At 48.4% G+C, this 17,623-nt stretch overlaps 1 protein-coding gene across 1 annotated transcript; it reads right to left on the bottom strand.

The window, feature by feature from the left end:
* Positions 1-4,951: 4,951 nt before the first annotated feature.
* CACFD1 (calcium channel flower domain containing 1) lies at positions 4,952-14,496 on the bottom strand. Its single transcript, XM_073541150.1, has 6 exons — positions 14,338-14,496; positions 11,623-11,872; positions 8,397-8,469; positions 7,364-7,489; positions 7,004-7,111; positions 4,952-5,631 (listed from the first exon to the last, which is right to left on the bottom strand). Exons 2-6 carry the CDS (start codon positions 11,744-11,746, stop codon positions 5,556-5,558), a joined length of 507 nt encoding a protein of 168 aa, XP_073397251.1. The 5' UTR covers positions 11,747-11,872; positions 14,338-14,496; the 3' UTR covers positions 4,952-5,555.
* Positions 14,497-17,623: the final 3,127 nt, after the last annotated feature.

The following is a 17,623-nucleotide window of genomic DNA, read 5'->3' as shown; positions in this document are numbered from 1 at the left end:
AGGTTTTAAATACAAGAGTTAGGACTGTCCCACAAGGGTTGCCGTGACGTGGCGGGATGGCTTCTACATTATTTTGATCAAAATTATGTTAACTAAATACCCTTATTATTACTATCATTACTACCTTCATGCAATTTTTGCAATATTTTTTTACTTTTTTATTCCTGGATATTTGTTTTGTTTTTTTCTCTGTGTAAAGGTCATGTGTTCATATGCAATTACATTTTGCATGCACATTAATTTACTTTTTCTGCTCAGACCCAGTTTCTTAATAATCTAATTAGTGGCTCATGCTTAGGAGTGACCTTCAATTTTAAAGCACCAGAGTGTCTGGTTACATCAATGATCCTGAAGGCACTGACAGAGGTTTTATTGCCAGTAAAGACACACTCGCAATGTGACAGTGCAGATGTACCACACAGGTATTACAGCTCACACCATGGCACTGTGGATGTACCACCCATGTATTACACCATGTGTTCGTTACCTTAGAAGCACTAATTTATAGGGGAGCTCCTCCGGAAATTAATCGTATGCATTGTACATAGTATAGAAATAAAGCGTCAAGGCGGTTGGAGGTAGAGAAGTATTTTCTTTATTCACTGCATAGACAGGAAGGAGTAAGACATGCCAGCTATGTCTGGATGGTATGATCCTGCACCATGCTGAGGTGTATGAAGAATGACCCGATGTGTCCTGCTGGGTCAGACGTAAGCGATACCTGATCTGCTGTTCACATTATAACATCAGTGTACAGAGAGAGAATCCAAACCTAAAGAAATTCGGCATCACGCTTGTCTACAGGCCGTGTCTGGCATTGCATGACAGCCTTATTCACATTACTGCAGTACATTCACAGCGGTGGCACCGGTTCTAAAACTTTCCAACCTCCCACAAGGATAAGACAAAATCGCACAAAACTGCTCACAAATGGCACTTCCCTTATTAAAACCAAAGAGAATTTCAGCCTAAAATAAATTCATATACCCAAGCCGTTCTCATCTGCCAATTCTTAGAGGTACCCATGGCTGGGAAAATTGGGTGACAACCACTATGGCCACCATTATAGCTTTTCCAAACTCCACGCCGGTATGTGGTGACATGAGAATGGGGACATGAGCGGTCACTAACAACAGCTGTAATGGCGACCAGAGAGGGGAAGACGATTTCGAGATTTTAGGGGAGACTTTCTTGAATGATCCAATGTCACACTGGTAAGAGAGATGGCGGGAAATAAACTAAAAAGCTCTTAAAGCGTAGACAAGAAATAGTGAGGTGTTTAAAGGTAAATATCCAGGAAAGTCTAAACGCTGCTTATATAGGATATTATAGGGGTTCTCGCTCATGCTGCATATTCCTACTGATTCAACATCGGGATCCTTTTCACCCTGCTGGTGGCAGTCTAGTAGGCAATAAAGGAGCACTCAGCGTCAAACCGAAACATGTACAGAGGGAAGAAAGTCGCTACCAGAGATCTCTAGCTGCAACTTATCTCCCCTAAAAACTAAAGGATTGTCCTTAGAAACTCCCAAGGCCCTGCTCCTTCTCTCCCTAGACATTGCATGGCGGAGGCCCTCATACACATCAGAAGGGCAGCGAGACCTGCCGAAATCAGAGGGTTCTGAACTTCTGCCAACTTTCATCTAATTTGTATGGGAGCCTAAAGTGAAACCCCCACCCTGACGGACCACTGATCCCTTTACACTCAAGCTACTCAAAAATCAATTTTTAATTACAAACTCCTTTAAAAAGATTAAATTAACACAGTGACAAAGAATGTTTTAAAGGAGTCATTCAATATTTCTGATACTGATGACTAATCCAGAGGATAGGTCATCACTGTAGATCAATGGGGGGGGGGGGGGGGGGGGGGAGGCACCCCAAGCTGTCTGCAGTTCTTGTTGCGGTGATGCTACACACAGTATACAAAGCCAGATAGTTATGCACCATACACAATGCTGTGGACGTTCTCAGGGACTGCAGCTCATCTTTCATTCACTTCAATAGGAGCTGTTCTGCAGTACCTGAGAACAGCCGCTGCATGGAGGATGGAGCTGTGGCTATACGGCTCCATATACTGTGTATAGCATCACCGCAACAAGAGCTGCAAATAGCTGGGGGTGCCAGACCCCACTGACCTACTGTGTATATCTGACTGCAGCTGCAATCATCTGGGGGTGCCGGACCTTCACAGACTTAGGGCCCCATTTCACATAGCGACGCACCAGCGATTCCGACAACGATACGACCTGGCAAGGATCGCTGGTTCGTCGCTATATGGTCGTTAGTAAGCTGCCAAACAGGCAGATCTCTTCAACGATGCAGCAACCATCCAGCGATCCGTATAACGACCTCGGCGGTCATTGGTACCTTGTCACACAGCAGCTATTCTGAACGATTCCAGCCTGTGTCCGATTTCTGCGTCGCCAACGAGGTCGCTCATCGGTGTCAAACGCAGCGATGCATGCTGGCCAGCGGGACGCCGACGATGAAAAAACGGCCCAGGACATTAGAGCACGCTCAGCGATATCCAGCGGGGGGACCGGTCGCCGCTATGTGTCACACGTAGCGAGATCGTTGGCGAGGTCACTGTTGCATCACAAAATCGGTGACGCTTCAGCGATCTTGCTATGTGAGATGGGGGATTTACTGTGTATATCTGACTACAGCAGGAGCTGCAAACAACTAGGGGTGCCGGACCCCCACTAATCTAATATCGATGACCCATCCTAAGTATGGATCATTATATGAGTCCTGGACATTCAAATTAACCTTGACCTCACGTTTCGGTAAAGCTGGAGTCACGCATAGCAATCTCGCTAGCGAGATCGCTGCTGAGTCACAACTTTTGTGACGTAACAGCGATCAGCGAGCTGCCCCCCTGCCGGTATCGCTGTAAGAAAACTCTGGACATTTTTTTGGTCGCTGGGCTCCCACTGGCCAGCACGCATCGCTGCGTGTGACAGGCGGGAGACCAGCGATCAGCTGTAAAAAATAGAATCAAAATAAAAAATATAGTTATTCTCACCTTCCGACGTCCCTCGCAGCGTTCCCGCCTCTCTCCACTCTCCCGGTCCCAGTGCTCCTTTGTGAGAATGACCGCGAGATGTCGCGCTCCCGCGACTCTCACTGTCATTCTAGCAAAGGATTACTGGGACCGGAGCGTGGAGAGAGGAAGGCTGCGTGGGACGTCGGAAGGTGAGAATAACAATATTTTTTATTTTAATTTTATTTTTTTACAGGGATGGCAAGTGATGCCAGGCGCTCGGCATTGCTGTGCTGATCGCTGGTGAAGCTGTCTGTGTGACAGCTCACCAGTGATCACATAGCGACTTACCAGCGATCCTGACACCTTCATATCGGCGTCGGTATTGCTGGTAAGTCGCTATGTGTGACTCCAGCTTAACAGATGACATTTGCGTGTGGTGAATTCCGGGAGATAGATTAGGATCAGGTGTATTCAATTGGACACCAGATCCTTTTATTTTCGGGGGAGTCTGCTAGTGACATACTCCCCTCTCCCTATACAGAAAACATTCAAGCCCAGCTGCACAACACGTGCATGGGAATGAGAGGCATGACTGTTTTCCAAAACATAATTCACCTGACAGCTCATATCTCAGGAGCACGGGCATTAGTCACAGCAGCATTTAGATTATACCAGATATTCGCCTTTAAAAAAAAAACCAAAAACACACGACTAATGTCTATGAAAAACAACACTGCTCTTTCCCAGTGTCTGGTACTACACCTTGCAGGAGGCTGCAATGCCAGATGCAAGCACTAGACAGGAGTAGCGCTGTTTCTGGATGACAGTACACATTTTTCAAATATAAGGGGAGAGACCCCTTTGTACGGGAACAGTCCCATACAACACTTCCTTGCATAACGGGACCTTGTGCTTTTGCTGTCAGCGATATGTAAGCAGTAAATCAGCAATGATGGACGCCTCTGTGTAGCTCATCCATCCCGCTGTCGTACAAGGAGAAATTGCTGCTTCTTCATAAAGTAGAGGTATCACTTTTTGAGGATCCAACCGCACAGCAGCAGGTTACTGCCTCTATTAAATTGTCTTTCTTGTGCATCCGGACAACCACAAGCTCCTCTGCATACAGAACCTTCTCTGTTCCTCCGTAATGGAGCAAATGTGAATTTTCCAGTAAGAAAGTAAAAAGTACAGGATTTTCTGGCCATTCAGCCTATAAAGAGGTGAATAGTAGATCCAGTTGTGCTTAAGGTCCTCCAATTACCCAAATCCTAGAATAGCTACCAGGCAAGGTCCTGTGTGACTGTTGCTAACACAGTCAGTTAGCTTCTACCTAATACCCATGAGGCTGAGGAGCAGGGTCAGGAGACCCCCGGCCGTGGGACATGAGAAGCCGGCCTTACCTACATCCTACATAACGCACAGACTTCAATGCACTTAGTGACGTAGCAATTGGAGGCTCGAGAGTCGCAAGTGGGCTTCTATGGCTGCATAAAATAAAACTGGGGACTTAAGGAGGGCTCCTGTTAAACACTATGCCTTAAGAAGAATTATCGCCCTAAGCATAGAGGGCACTATATCCCTTTCCTGCCTATTAAAAAGAACATGCCTTGCTGCCTTTCCATCTTTCATTTACTTAAGGGGTATTCCATGACATTACAGTAGATGACCCATCTTCCAACTGGGTGGGGTTTGACTCCTGGCTTCTACACCAATCAGCTCCTTGGAGGGACTAAGGTGCACTGGAAGTGGCACAGCACCCTACCTTGTGTAGTGGCTATGAATGGTACTACACTGAGAGCTTGCAGTACCACTCACTGCCACTACACTATGTAGGTCGCAGTGCCATTGCTGATGCTTTGTAGATCCCTCAGTCATCTGATTGGGAGTCAGAACCTCTCCTAACCAGATATTAATCTTTCTAAGGATAGGTCATCAATACTCAAAAAAAATCCATTAGACATGTGTGGTGACTCACCTTATTAGGATCAGTGGATTGTCGCAAAGTAGAAACCTTATCCAATCACATACTTGTGATGTCATAAACAAACATAATTTAAAGGGCCACTAACCCTAAAATCAGCAGCTTACATAATGCAGCATTATAGGAGGGTGATGCTGATATTAGTCACACATGTAACATTCTGGCAGAGACTCTATGACACAAGTCATGTCTAGGGAACGCAAAAAACGTTACGATTAGAGTCCGTTTAAATAATCCTAGAGACACCAATCCGGTATTTTCCAATTTTTCTCCATCGTTTGCACCCTGAATGGAGCAGATCATGCCACTGCATAAATTCAACAGAATTTGAGGAAATTAGGATTACACCATGGATTGAATCTTTTGTGTCACATAAGTCAGAGAAGAAAACAAATCAGACTTTGCTGCATTATGCCAACCCTCACCATATGAGCAGAGTTCCCCTGAAAGACCGTGATGGCTCCGACCACCGATGTGCTGCCGGGGACTTGCCCAATAAATAGTCTTTAAAATGCACGTCAGAATCAATTTAAAAAAAAAAAAAAATTAAAATCTAGAAAAAGTTCCAAGTGGACGATGATCTCCTTATGTCCCGTCCTGCTTCTCTTCGTCCGGCTGCTTCTTCTGCTGCTGGAGTTTTGCATAAGAGATGGCGTCACCCCTATAATGTGAAGACAGGAAGGGTTAAAAACAAGCACTCCCATCCAACTTTTTACCTTTTTAATACATTGCAGTCATCATATTATACAGAACTGTATACTTATAATTGCTCATTTTGCCTTTCTACCCAGATAATTCTTTTCTTTTACATTAGGTCTAGGACATCATGTGATTAAAAACTGACTAGCTGAATCATTGTAAGCTCTATGGAGAAACAGGAGGTCAATTTTCCCTGTGTGTCATGAGTCACTGCAAAAGTCAATACACCGGGGAATAATAAATGCAGGGACAAGAGACTGCTTTTTATATAGGAGCAGAGAAAGGAGTAAAATTATCTGGGTAGAATGGCAAAATGAGCAATTGTAAGTACACAGTGCTGTATAATATGATGACTGCAATATATTAGGAGGATAAAAACTTTTGCTCATAAGAGAGACATGCAGGAATCTGGAAAAGTTGGGCAACAGCCCCTCCTGGAGCTGTAATTGTAGCCCTAGTGGTTTTCACCCAGTAGGTGATGACAGGTCCCTTATACCCTTTTCCCAAATGAAATTTTTTGCGCCTTATTTTCTTCCAAGAACCATAATTTTTTTTTTGTCCCCCGTAGCATAGCTTGTTTGTTGCAGGACAAATTGTAAAGTGAACGGTGTCATCCAAAACTACAATATAATGTTCTGAAAACAGGAAAAAAAAAATCCAAGTAAGGTGAGGAGAAAAAAAACCTGCAATCCCGCCATTGATCTTTTTTCGGTTTCATTATTATGAAGTTCATTCTGTTGTAAAAAATGACCAGACATGATTCGCCAGGTCAGTACGATTACAGCAATACCAAACTTGTACAGGTTTCTGAAACCCCCTTATTTTTAAATTTTTCCTGCAATTAAGCTGGGGGGGTTGGTTTTGGGGTCCTGACCAGATATTTTTTATTGGTACCATTTTTGTGGCAGCTGGGACCCAACTGTGATCATCATCCTGATAGACATGAACTGCAGCATTTAAATGGTTAAACAGTAGCAATCAGCGCTAACTCTGATCACTGCTGTTAGAGGCAGATGGTGGTTGTATGAGCACCTGAGCCGGGTAAATGCACCCCAACCAGACTTGTGACAGCAGGAAGGGTTTATACCAGCCGCTACAACTTGCAGTCTTAGGACTTATTCACACCACTGTATAGCAGTTTTATGTTCTCATCTGTTACTTCAGCAGCCAGAAGTCTGACCATGGGATTAATGGCCTGAACTTAGCAGCATATAAGGGGTCACAATATCCTTATTTGACCGCAATACTATTGGAAATATACAACCGCTATATAATGACGTGAATAAGCATGTGGGCAGTATGGGACGTAATACAATGATTCACCCATCACTCACTTCTTTCCCAAGGCGGACAATCCGTACAAGACCCCGGTTGCAAATGCAATCGCGTTACCAAACAGGGTGGTTATTGTGAGGCTGAGAAATATGGGGAACAGCGCCATCCTGTGGAGAGGAAATTCAAAGATACTGTAAATACAAACTTGGCTTAGGATACAAACAATCATAGGAAAAAAATAATTTAATAAACATTTATATAAAAGACTAAAAATGACTTTGAAATTAAAACACGGGGGGAGTGCTATATAGATTTATATATAACTGTATACATCTCCCCCATTCCGTTTAAATTCAAGGTAACGTATATATATACACACACACACATTATATGTCCTGTACTACATTATATTACCGTACCCGCAGTAGAATAAAGCCTTCTGCCAGGGTTTTAACCTGTCGGCTTTTTCTGCCACTTTGTTTGCAAACTCGATGAACTGGCAACAGAACGGCGCCTCGCACAGAAACAGGACCAGCGCGTTCACCCTGCAGAGAGGAAGCCATACTTATAATATAGCAAAACTAAACCATGTACTGTCACCTCCCATACACCCGCCAAAAAGAGCAGCACATCCCTATTGGCCGAGCAGAATCACATGACCTGCTCCACACTGGAGCCTTGTGATTGATACCCCCAGTCAGTACGGAGAGTTGGCTGATCACTACACATACTCTAAGAGGGGGGGGGGGGTTTAGATCAATTTTGACTTTGTGGTTACCTTTATCACTTTCTTCCATTCAGGTAAATGAGACTCACACGATTATGGGGGCACTCTGGAGGGCTCCATAGGTCTGTACATTATAAACAGTCCATTGATTTCAATAGAAACTACAAAATGCTTCATTTCTCCTGTGTTGGCGCTGCAATTAATGGCTTCCGCTAATCGCAGAGGATTTAGAAATATGATATGTATCTAAAACAGATGTCAGACTTTCCCTTTAATTAGCAAGACCCCAGTATGCCGACATATGACAGCATACACATGTGTACATTTGCTTTAGTAGACCTGCAGCACCACCCAGTGGCAGGAAGAGGCTACTACAGTCCCAAGACATAAAGGGAACTAGGAATGATATAATAATAGTATCATGTACAACACTGGGTTATTATAACATACATGCAGTGAAAACAGGATGCCGTCCTAATGATACATGCTGTACACCGGATTGCAGCTCTGGGTGGAAACAGACTTATCTTTGCCCAAAACTAAAAATTACTTATATATAGCCTCATTGCATTACAGGAGATGAGTTACGCTGTCAGGGAAGTCTTGGTTGATAGGCATGCTGACTGTTTCCAATGGTGACATGCAGAATTGTGAATGAAGCTCCAGCCCATCTTAGATTACATAACAGATACTGGATTCTATATGTGGCTGGGGTCTGTACTCACATCATGAAGACGCCGGCTGCAATGTTCATCGGGTTCACGGTGACACAGTTCCACAGGCCGGCAACGGCACATGCTGCAAAAGAGAACAGATAAGACTCAGGCCTCATATCCTATAAGGGATCGCTGTCAGGATCGGGGTGTGTGTGTGTGTGTGTGTGTGTGTCAGTGTCAAAGTGGTTGGACAAACCCCAGTAATCAACAGCTTATCAGTAGAAATGAGCAATGCAATTCAGACTGGCTTGTATCTGCATCCTAAGGGCTCATACTCACACAAGTCTCGCACATCAATACCTGGCACTGCCGCCAGCACTCGGGAGCGGAGCGTGCGGCTGCATAGAAATACATGGAGCCGCACACTCCGGTGCCGAGTGCTGGCGGCAGTGCCGGGTATTGATGTGCGAGACTGGTGAGAGTTTCTCACATGCGAGTATGAGCCCTTAGTAATGGTATCCAGGGTTGCAACCCGATTAGGCCATGCACAGAAGTGCGGACCAGCTGCAGCAGAGGACCGGACTGGACACCAGACTAAATAGACCAAATCTAATTGCTCACTCTATCCCTTGTTTTCATGAGAAAACCCAAATTAATATCTGTATAATTAAAACTTTTGCCCCACATCCTCCCCATTATCTAAACAGCTGCTTGCTGTCAGTGAGTCGAAACATTTTATACATAAAAAAAAAAAAAAAAAAAAAAAAAAATAGATTTCTAACGTAACACATGTTGCAAAACAGCTCTGCTACACTGCAACCAGTCTGGCTTCTGTGTAAGTAAGTCAGGACAGACTTTCAAGTCTCTACAAGAAGGTTTCATCGATTGACAGCAAACAGAGATCTTGAAAACGAAATGCAAGAGGTTGCAGGTTTCTCATTAATGAGGACTTCAGTCATCGCCCCATTTACAATGTTTAGCCTATGAGGCACAATGTCATTTTAGGTGGCAATTGTTTTGCATTGAGGCATAGATGATGCCCTGCTAAAGGGTACATATATGCCAAATCTCCACATGGGCAATGTTTAGATCTGGTTTGGGCATCAAAGCAGAGAATATAAAAGCCCAGCTTAATGCCAGGACACTGTTGGCAGAGGACAAAGACAAGTAGCAGATCCTGGGCCTGGAGCAGTCATTGTGAGAGGCCATGCTCATTAATAGTGCATAGCCCCCTCTGCATACGATACACCCACCCTTCTCAGCTGACAGCACCCAGCAGGAAACAAAGCTCAGTATTCTTTTCAAGCGTAACATCAGCTGCGCGGGGCGATGGGCACGGAGCGTGGGAAGATGCGGCACAGGGAGCTCATAATGACTGTGGACACGTGCGGATTTATATAGTCGGTCACTTCAGGGGTTAAAAAGGATTTAACTTAAGTGAGCTAGACTCACATTGTGGAAACAATGCAAATTTTGCCACAATTTCCCTCCCCAAAAAATGCAGGAGAAACTGGAAAATATGCAAAATGTCTGAGCATTAAATGGCCAGCCCAAGAGTTCCATTAGGAATTGTGTAATGCTTCATCTCTCGTGTGGTGGTGCTGTAGGCGAACTGAACACTTGGGTTATCACTGACCAGGGTCGGTCAATGGGGGTCCCTTATTGGGAACCCTTTTAACAACAAGGGATGGCTGAGAGCAGAGAACCCCTTTCCAATACATATGGGCGGGGAACTTCTTTATTATAATAGTATATTACTCAATAATACCATCACAAGCCTAAATTGCTAAATATTAGGCTGCGATGGGTGTCCGATGTGTTGCAGGACGGCGGTGCAGCCTGTGGCACGGATACTACCTGACCTTCACCAATTCCTCACACCAGATGGACGGGAGCCAATGTCACAATCAGATAAACAGGATCACCCTGTAACTGCGCCCACGGCTTGCGGCTCAGCCAACTCCGCGCAAAGGGTCCCGGATACCTGGTCAGGCCATTATTGCTACACAGGGAACATTGGGAAATTCCAAGGCTTCTAGACTAATGATCTGTAGACAGAAACACTCATGCTGTGGTGAAACTACAACTCCCAGCATGCCCTGACAGCCGCAGGTTGCAGACTACTGTGTTACGAGACCACCCCCTGCATTCTGTGCAGTAGAAAACTGGAGTCTGAACTGAGAACGTAAGTTAATGTGTATGCACAATGTAAGTGCATACTAACACATGACCATTAAGGTTTTAGATACTAGAGTAGGGACTGTCCCACAAGGGTTGCCGTGACGTGGCGGGATGGCTTGTACATTATTTTGATCAAAGTTATGTTTACTAAATACCCTTATTATTATTACCTTTATGCATTATCTGCAGTTTATTTTTTACTTTTTTATTTTGGGATATTTGTGTTTTTTTGTTTGGTCTGTGCAGTAAGAAGAGCATCAGATGACAGGAGAGAATGTGAGCCATACAGACATCACATCCACACAACGCACATACTGTATATAAGGGTTATGGACATTTCACCGGGATCCATTGAATCTAGAAGCTCTTCAATAATATAGAAAATCCAATAATCTGGCATAATGCAAGTCCCATAGACCCAAGTCTATACTAGCATTTACATACATATACGGTATGAAAAGTACAGCACTAAACCTTTGGAGACTTATTTAGCAATTTTCTTTTAATGTTTAAGATCTTTGTTTCCCCCCTTATGGAATCAACTCTAGGATACTAGGTTAGCCATTGCGGTTTTTGGCTGAACCCATAGATAAATATTTAGAAGGTGCCCCGGCCCTTGATGACCTCAAAATCCTCATTTATTCCATGTGTTCTGCATAAGTGGATAAAGAAGGAAGGGAGTTAGGTTTCTGAAGTTCTTCATCCATGAATGGGATGGTGGGACAGAAGGAGGCTCTGGAGGATAGCATGCTACAGAGGTAGGATGACACTAATGATAAAACAGTGACTACCTGCAACCATCACTAGGGGGAGCTCATTGCATTGAGAAATACTTAAAAGGAGTTATGTACCACTGGACCCCCCCAGCTTAATTCAATCATTAAAGGCATGGACAATCCCTTTAATAATAAGTAAATATGCAGTGAGCTCTTAGGCTCCCCCTTGTGGTAGAATAAAATGATAGAATTTAACATAACATGATCGGTTCGAATAGTTTCTAACTTGAAAAAAAAAACAAACTACATTTTCCAGAATGCTACTGATGGTTATGGGAGTCAGAAGTTTTGAATCAGTTGGAAACCATAACTTTATAAATAGATGCATGCATACTTACAAATGCCCCCGACGACCCCGGCAACCCGACACAACAAGCGGTACCACCAGGTCATGCCGTCATCCTGGGCCGTGCTGGTAGGCGCTTCCCCCTGCACTGGTGCTTCTAGCTCTACTGAGCTCATTCTGGAGGAGTCTTGGGTTGACAGACTACTGCGGCTTGTAGGGCAGAATATGGAGGACTTCTACATCAGAAAGGAGCGTCCTCTGTAATATGCTGCAATCTGCATGCTCCACAAGAGTACGACGTCCTACAGAGAACAGATCAGATCATTATAGATTATACACAAATATATTGTAGAGAGCTCACTGATACCAGTCCCGTAATAGGAGCCTCCGGGGTAACAAGCCCGCTCATGACATTTCTAAATCTTCCCCATCACCTGTGAGTATTATTAAGAAGTGGAAGGAACCGCAGCAACTCAGCCATGAACTGGAGACCCCATAAGATTACAGGGCGGGGTCACCAAGTGCTGAGGAGAAGAGGGCAGAAGAGCCACCACCACTCTAAGGACTCCATAACTGCAGAGTCCAGACCTCCTCTGGTATAACATCAGCACAATCACTGAGCCCCCGCCAGGAGCTTCATGGCTGAGCAACTGTATGAACCCTTACATCACCAAGCACAATGCTGAGCGTCTGAGTGGTGTAAAGCCGCCACCACTGGACTCTGGAGGAGACGTGCTCTGTGCGGTGATGGATCACACTTCTCCATCTGGCGTCTGATGGAGGAGTCTGGATTTGGTGAATGCCAGGAGAACGTTACCCCATGACTGCATTGTGCCCCCTGTACAGATGGTGGAGGAGGATAATGCTATGGGATTGTTATCAGGGGTCGGCCTCGGCCCCTTAAGCCCCCGTTACACACTGCGATATCGCTAGCAATATCGCTGTAAAGTCACCGATTTTGTGACGTAGCAGCGATATTGCTAGCGATATCGCTGCATGTGATACTTACCTCCGACCGGCTCCCCCGCTGATTATCGCTGATCACGCGAGAAGCTGCTGGACCATTCCTCGTCGGTCACTTCCTGCGGCGCTTCCTGTGGAGAGACGAGCGACGCGTGGAGCTGGGCGGGAGGACGCAGGATCGCCGCGTCTGACAGGTAAGTAGCGATCCCCGACCACTGCTATGTTGCTGGTGAGATCTGCCTGAGTGGCAGCTCACTAGCGACCACTTAGCGATGTACCAGCGATCCTGACGGCGTCATATCGCTGGTCCATCGCTAGGTGTAACGGTACCCTTAGTCCCAGAGAAGGGAGATCTTAATTCTTCAGCACAAGACATTGTGGATAATTGTAGCCTCCAGCTTTGTGGGAACAGTTTGGGTAAGACCCTTTTCTGCCCACCATGACTGTGCCCAGTGCACAAGGACCATACAGACATGGAGGGGGAAGAGTTTGGTGGAAGAACATGAGCAGCCGCACAGAGCCCGGACCTCAGCCCCATCCAAGAGCAGGGATTGTGACCGTGGCCTCCCCCCAACATCAGGGTCTGACCTCACAAATGCTCTTCTGGATGTAGGGGTTAAAATTCCCAGACGCCTCCAAAATCTTGTAGAAATCCTTCCCAGAAGAGCAGGAGCCGTTATATCTGCAGAGGGGCGACTCCATATTATGTCTATGGCTGTAGGAGGGGAGGTGAGAAAAGCCCCTGAAGGTGAGATGTGGGGGGCACATACATCCACGTGGCCTCAGTAGCCAATCATTGGCCTAAGCACTGTAGTGTAGTGATTGGCTGCAGCGGTCACGTGGATGTACGCTAAGAGCCGTGTGGCCAGCAGAACCCCAGCATTAGGCCATTGGGGGGTTAGATGGTCACTGTGCTTATACACATATATATGTACTAGATGGTGGCCCAATTCTAGAGTCTCTGTTAAAATAAAAAATAGTTATATACTCACCTCCCGACGGCCCCCGGACTCTTTCTCTCCTCTCACCACGCTCCCGGCATCTTCCGGTCCCAGTAATGCTTTGTGTGAAACACCGCTGATGACGTCACACTCTCGCGAGAGTGACATCATCTCCGGCCCTTCTCGCTAAGCATTACTGGGACCGGAAGATGCCGGGAGCGTGATGAGAGGAGAGAAAGAGTCCGGGGGCCGTTGGTAGGTGAGTATATAACTATTATTTTAGCAGAGACTCTAGAATACCCGATGCGATAGAATCGGGCCACCATATAGTGTATTATACTCCTGCACTCACTGTTCTGCTGTTACCTAATGTATTGTACTCCAGTTACACCCAGAGCTGCAGTCACTGTTCTGCTCTTACCTGATGTATTGTATATGTACAGGACTGTGCCTGTGTAATGAGCAACGCACGCAGCAGTGATGCCTCTAATGGCTGTAATGTGTCTGTACAATAAGCGATGCAGCCGTGTTGCCGCGACGACTAAGCAACTGTTGCTGATTGGTCGCGGCAGTTTGGTCATGGCCTATCAGCGATGCAGGATTTCGGTTACAGACAGACATGATAAGACAATTATATATATCGATATCATACTTTGCTATCAGGGCCTGAGCACAAGATCACGGGGGGGTCACACACAGGCATACAAATCCATGGCTATATTAGAAAGTGGGGAAACAAAAGTGAGAGGAGCAACCCAACATCTTGTGGCTGATAACAGATAAAATAGCGTGCATACAGTGTATTACCGTCACTTTCCCTGTACACACACATTATACACAACAATGGTGACTTGTATACATACACTGAGCTCCCTCGCCTCAGCTCCACCTGTACCTCACCGCCTGTACCGGCACCCGGGATCCTTCCGCTGCCCGCAGTCTTCAGCCGGGACTATGGTGACAATAGTAGAGTACGTCGGAGACCACGTCAGTGCTGGCGCAATGTATACTGGGAGGGAACCTAAAGATGAGCAAATGGGCGGGGTTATATAGTGACGCCACACAAAAACCACCCTCCCCCAGGCAAATCCCCCAGCTGATAACATGGCAGCGTCTAGCACGGAGCAGAGCCTGTTAGGGTGACGTCACTATAAGGGGTGTGGCCACCCCAACCAGCGCCGCCCACCCAATACCAGGGAGCAGCTGTGTGCTCGCTGAGGCTGTTGGAGATGGGAGGAGGGCTCTGTGCCGACAATGGCGGCTTGAGGAGATGAGCGAGGTTTCATTTTTATACATAGGACTCCGTGTGACTGATCTGAGGCACAGGTGCTCTGGGGGCATTAGGAGAAGGGTCTTTTCCTATATGGGGCTGTATATGGAAGGGGCTACATATTAGGGGGTGGGGTCATTTTACGTACGTGGGGCTGCAGGGGAGGGAGGAGTGATTTTGTGCGTGTGAGGTGATGTTATTTGTGTGGGGCTGCATGCTGGGGGGCGGTTATTTGTGTGGGGCTGCATGGGGAAGGGGTGGTTATTTGTGTGGGGCTGCATGGGGAAGGGGCGGTTATTTGTGTGGGGCTGCTTGCTGGGGGGCTGTGTGGGGAAGGGGTGGTTATTTGTGTGGGGCTGCTTGCTGGGGGGCTGTGTGGGGAAGGGGTGGTTATTTGTGTGGGGCTGCAAGCTGGGGGGCTGTGTGGGGAAGGGGTGGTTATTTGTGTGGGGCTGCTTGCTGGGGGGCTGTGTGGGGAAGGGGTGGTTATTTGTGTGGGGCTGCTTGCTGGGGGGCTGTGTGGGGAAGGGGTGGTTATTTGTGTGGGGCTGCTTGCTGGGGGGCTGTGTGGGGAAGGGGTGGTTATTTGTGTGGGGCTGCTTGCTGGGGGGCTGTGTGGGGAAGGGGTGGTTATTTGTGTGGGGCTGCTCGCTGGGGAGCTGCGTGGGGAAGGGGCGGTTATTTGTGTGGGGCTGCTCGCTGGGGAGCTGCGTGGGGAAGGGGCGGTTATTTGTGTGGGGCTGTGTGGGGAAGGGGCGGTTATTTGTGTGGGGCTGCATGCTGGGGAGCTGCATGGGGAAGGGGTGGTTATTTGTGTGGGGCTGCTTGCTGGGGGGCTGTGTGGGGAAGGGGTGGTTATTTGTGTGGGGCTGCATGCTGGGGGGCTGTGTGGGGAAGGGGTGGTTATTTGTGTGGGGCTGCTTGCTGGGGGGCTGTGTGGGGAAGGGGTGGTTATTTGTGTGGGGCTGCTTGCTGGGGGGCTGTGTGGGGAAGGGGTGGTTATTTGTGTGGGGCTGCTTGCTGGGGGGCTGTGTGGGGAAGGGGTGGTTATTTGTGTGGGGCTGCTTGCTGGGGGGCTGTGTGGGGAAGGGGTGGTTATTTGTGTGGGGCTGCTTGCTGGGGGGCTGTGTGGGGAAGGAGTGGTTATTTGTGTGGGGCTGCTTGCTGGGGGGCTGTGTGGGGAAGGAGTGGTTATTTGTGTGGGGCTGCTTGCTGGGGGGCTGTGTGGGGAAGGAGTGGTTATTTGTGTGGGGCTGCATGGGGAAGGGGCGGTTATTTGTGTGGGGCTGCTCGCTGGGGAGCTGCGTGGGGAAGGGGCGGTTATTTGTGTGGGGCTGCTCGCTGGGGAGCTGCGTGGGGAAGGGGTGGTTATTTGTGTGGGGCTGCTCGCTGGGGAGCTGCGTGGGGAAGGGGCGGTTATTTGTGTGGGGCTGCTTGCTGGGGGGCTGTGTGGGGAAGGGGTGGTTATTTGTGTGGGGCTGCTTGCTGGGGGGCTGTGTGGGGAAGGGGTGGTTATTTGTGTGGGGCTGCATGGGGAAGGGGCGGTTATTTGTGTGGGGCTGCTCGCTGGGGAGCTGCGTGGGGAAGGGGCGGTTATTTGTGTGGGGCTGCTCGCTGGGGAGCTGCGTGGGGAAGGGGTGGTTATTTGTGTGGGGCTGCTCGCTGGGGAGCTGCGTGGGGAAGGGGCGGTTATTTGTGTGGGGCTGCTTGCTGGGGGGCTGTGTGGGGAAGGGGTGGTTATTTGTGTGGGGCTGCTTGCTGGGGGGCTGTGTGGGGAAGGGGTGGTTATTTGTGTGGGGCTGCTTGCTGGGGGGCTGTGTGGGGAAGGGGTGGTTATTTGTGTGGGGCTGCTTGCTGGGGGGCTGTGTGGGGAAGGGGTGGTTATTTGTGTGGGGCTGCTTGCTGGGGGGCTGTGTGGGGAAGGGGTGGTTATTTGTGTGGGGCTGCTTGCTGGGGGGCTGTGTGGGGAAGGGGTGGTTATTTGTGTGGGGCTGCTTGCTGGGGGGCTGTGTGGGGAAGGGGTGGTTATTTGTGTGGGGCTGCTCGCTGGGGAGCTGCGTGGGGAAGGGGCGGTTATTTGTGTGGGGCTGCTCGCTGGGGAGCTGCGTGGGGAAGGGGCGGTTATTTGTGTGGGGCTGTGTGGGGAAGGGGCGGTTATTTGTGTGGGGCTGCATGCTGGGGAGCTGCATGGGGAAGGGGTGGTTATTTGTGTGGGGCTGCTTGCTGGGGGGCTGTGTGGGGAAGGGGTGGTTATTTGTGTGGGGCTGCATGCTGGGGGGCTGTGTGGGGAAGGGGTGGTTATTTGTGTGGGGCTGCTTGCTGGGGGGCTGTGTGGGGAAGGGGTGGTTATTTGTGTGGGGCTGCTTGCTGGGGGGCTGTGTGGGGAAGGGGTGGTTATTTGTGTGGGGCTGCTTGCTGGGGGGCTGTGTGGGGAAGGGGTGGTTATTTGTGTGGGGCTGCTTGCTGGGGGGCTGTGTGGGGAAGGGGTGGTTATTTGTGTGGGGCTGCTTGCTGGGGGGCTGTGTGGGGAAGGAGTGGTTATTTGTGTGGGGCTGCTTGCTGGGGGGCTGTGTGGGGAAGGAGTGGTTATTTGTGTGGGGCTGCATGGGGAAGGGGCGGTTATTTGTGTGGGGCTGCTCGCTGGGGAGCTGCGTGGGGAAGGGGCGGTTATTTGTGTGGGGCTGCTCGCTGGGGAGCTGCGTGGGGAAGGGGTGGTTATTTGTGTGGGGCTGCTCGCTGGGGAGCTGCGTGGGGAAGGGGCGGTTATTTGTGTGGGGCTGCATGCTGGGGAGCTGCATGGGGAAGGGGTGGTTATTTGTGTGGGGCTGCTTGCTGGGGGGCTGTGTGGGGAAGGGGTGGTTATTTGTGTGGGGCTGCTT

Source organism: Dendrobates tinctorius, unplaced genomic scaffold (genome assembly GCF_039654945.1).
Source record: "Dendrobates tinctorius isolate UK_male_01 unplaced genomic scaffold, ASM3965494v1 ptg000120l, whole genome shotgun sequence".
Taxonomy (NCBI): domain Eukaryota; kingdom Metazoa; phylum Chordata; class Amphibia; order Anura; family Dendrobatidae; genus Dendrobates; species Dendrobates tinctorius.
This window is presented reverse-complemented; position numbering and strand designations above follow the sequence as displayed.

Coding starts and splice junctions, on each gene's coding strand:
- CACFD1 (XM_073541150.1), bottom strand. CDS start 11,746: ATGAGCTCAGTAGAGCTAGAAGCACCAGTGCAGGGGGAAGCGCCTACC. Junction 7,490..8,396: donor GCAGCCGGCGTCTTCATGAT/GTGAGTACAGAC, acceptor TCCTCTCTGCAG/GGTGAACGCGCTGGTCCTGT. Junction 7,112..7,363: donor AAGGCTTTATTCTACTGCGG/GTACGGTAATAT, acceptor TCCTCTCCACAG/GATGGCGCTGTTCCCCATAT.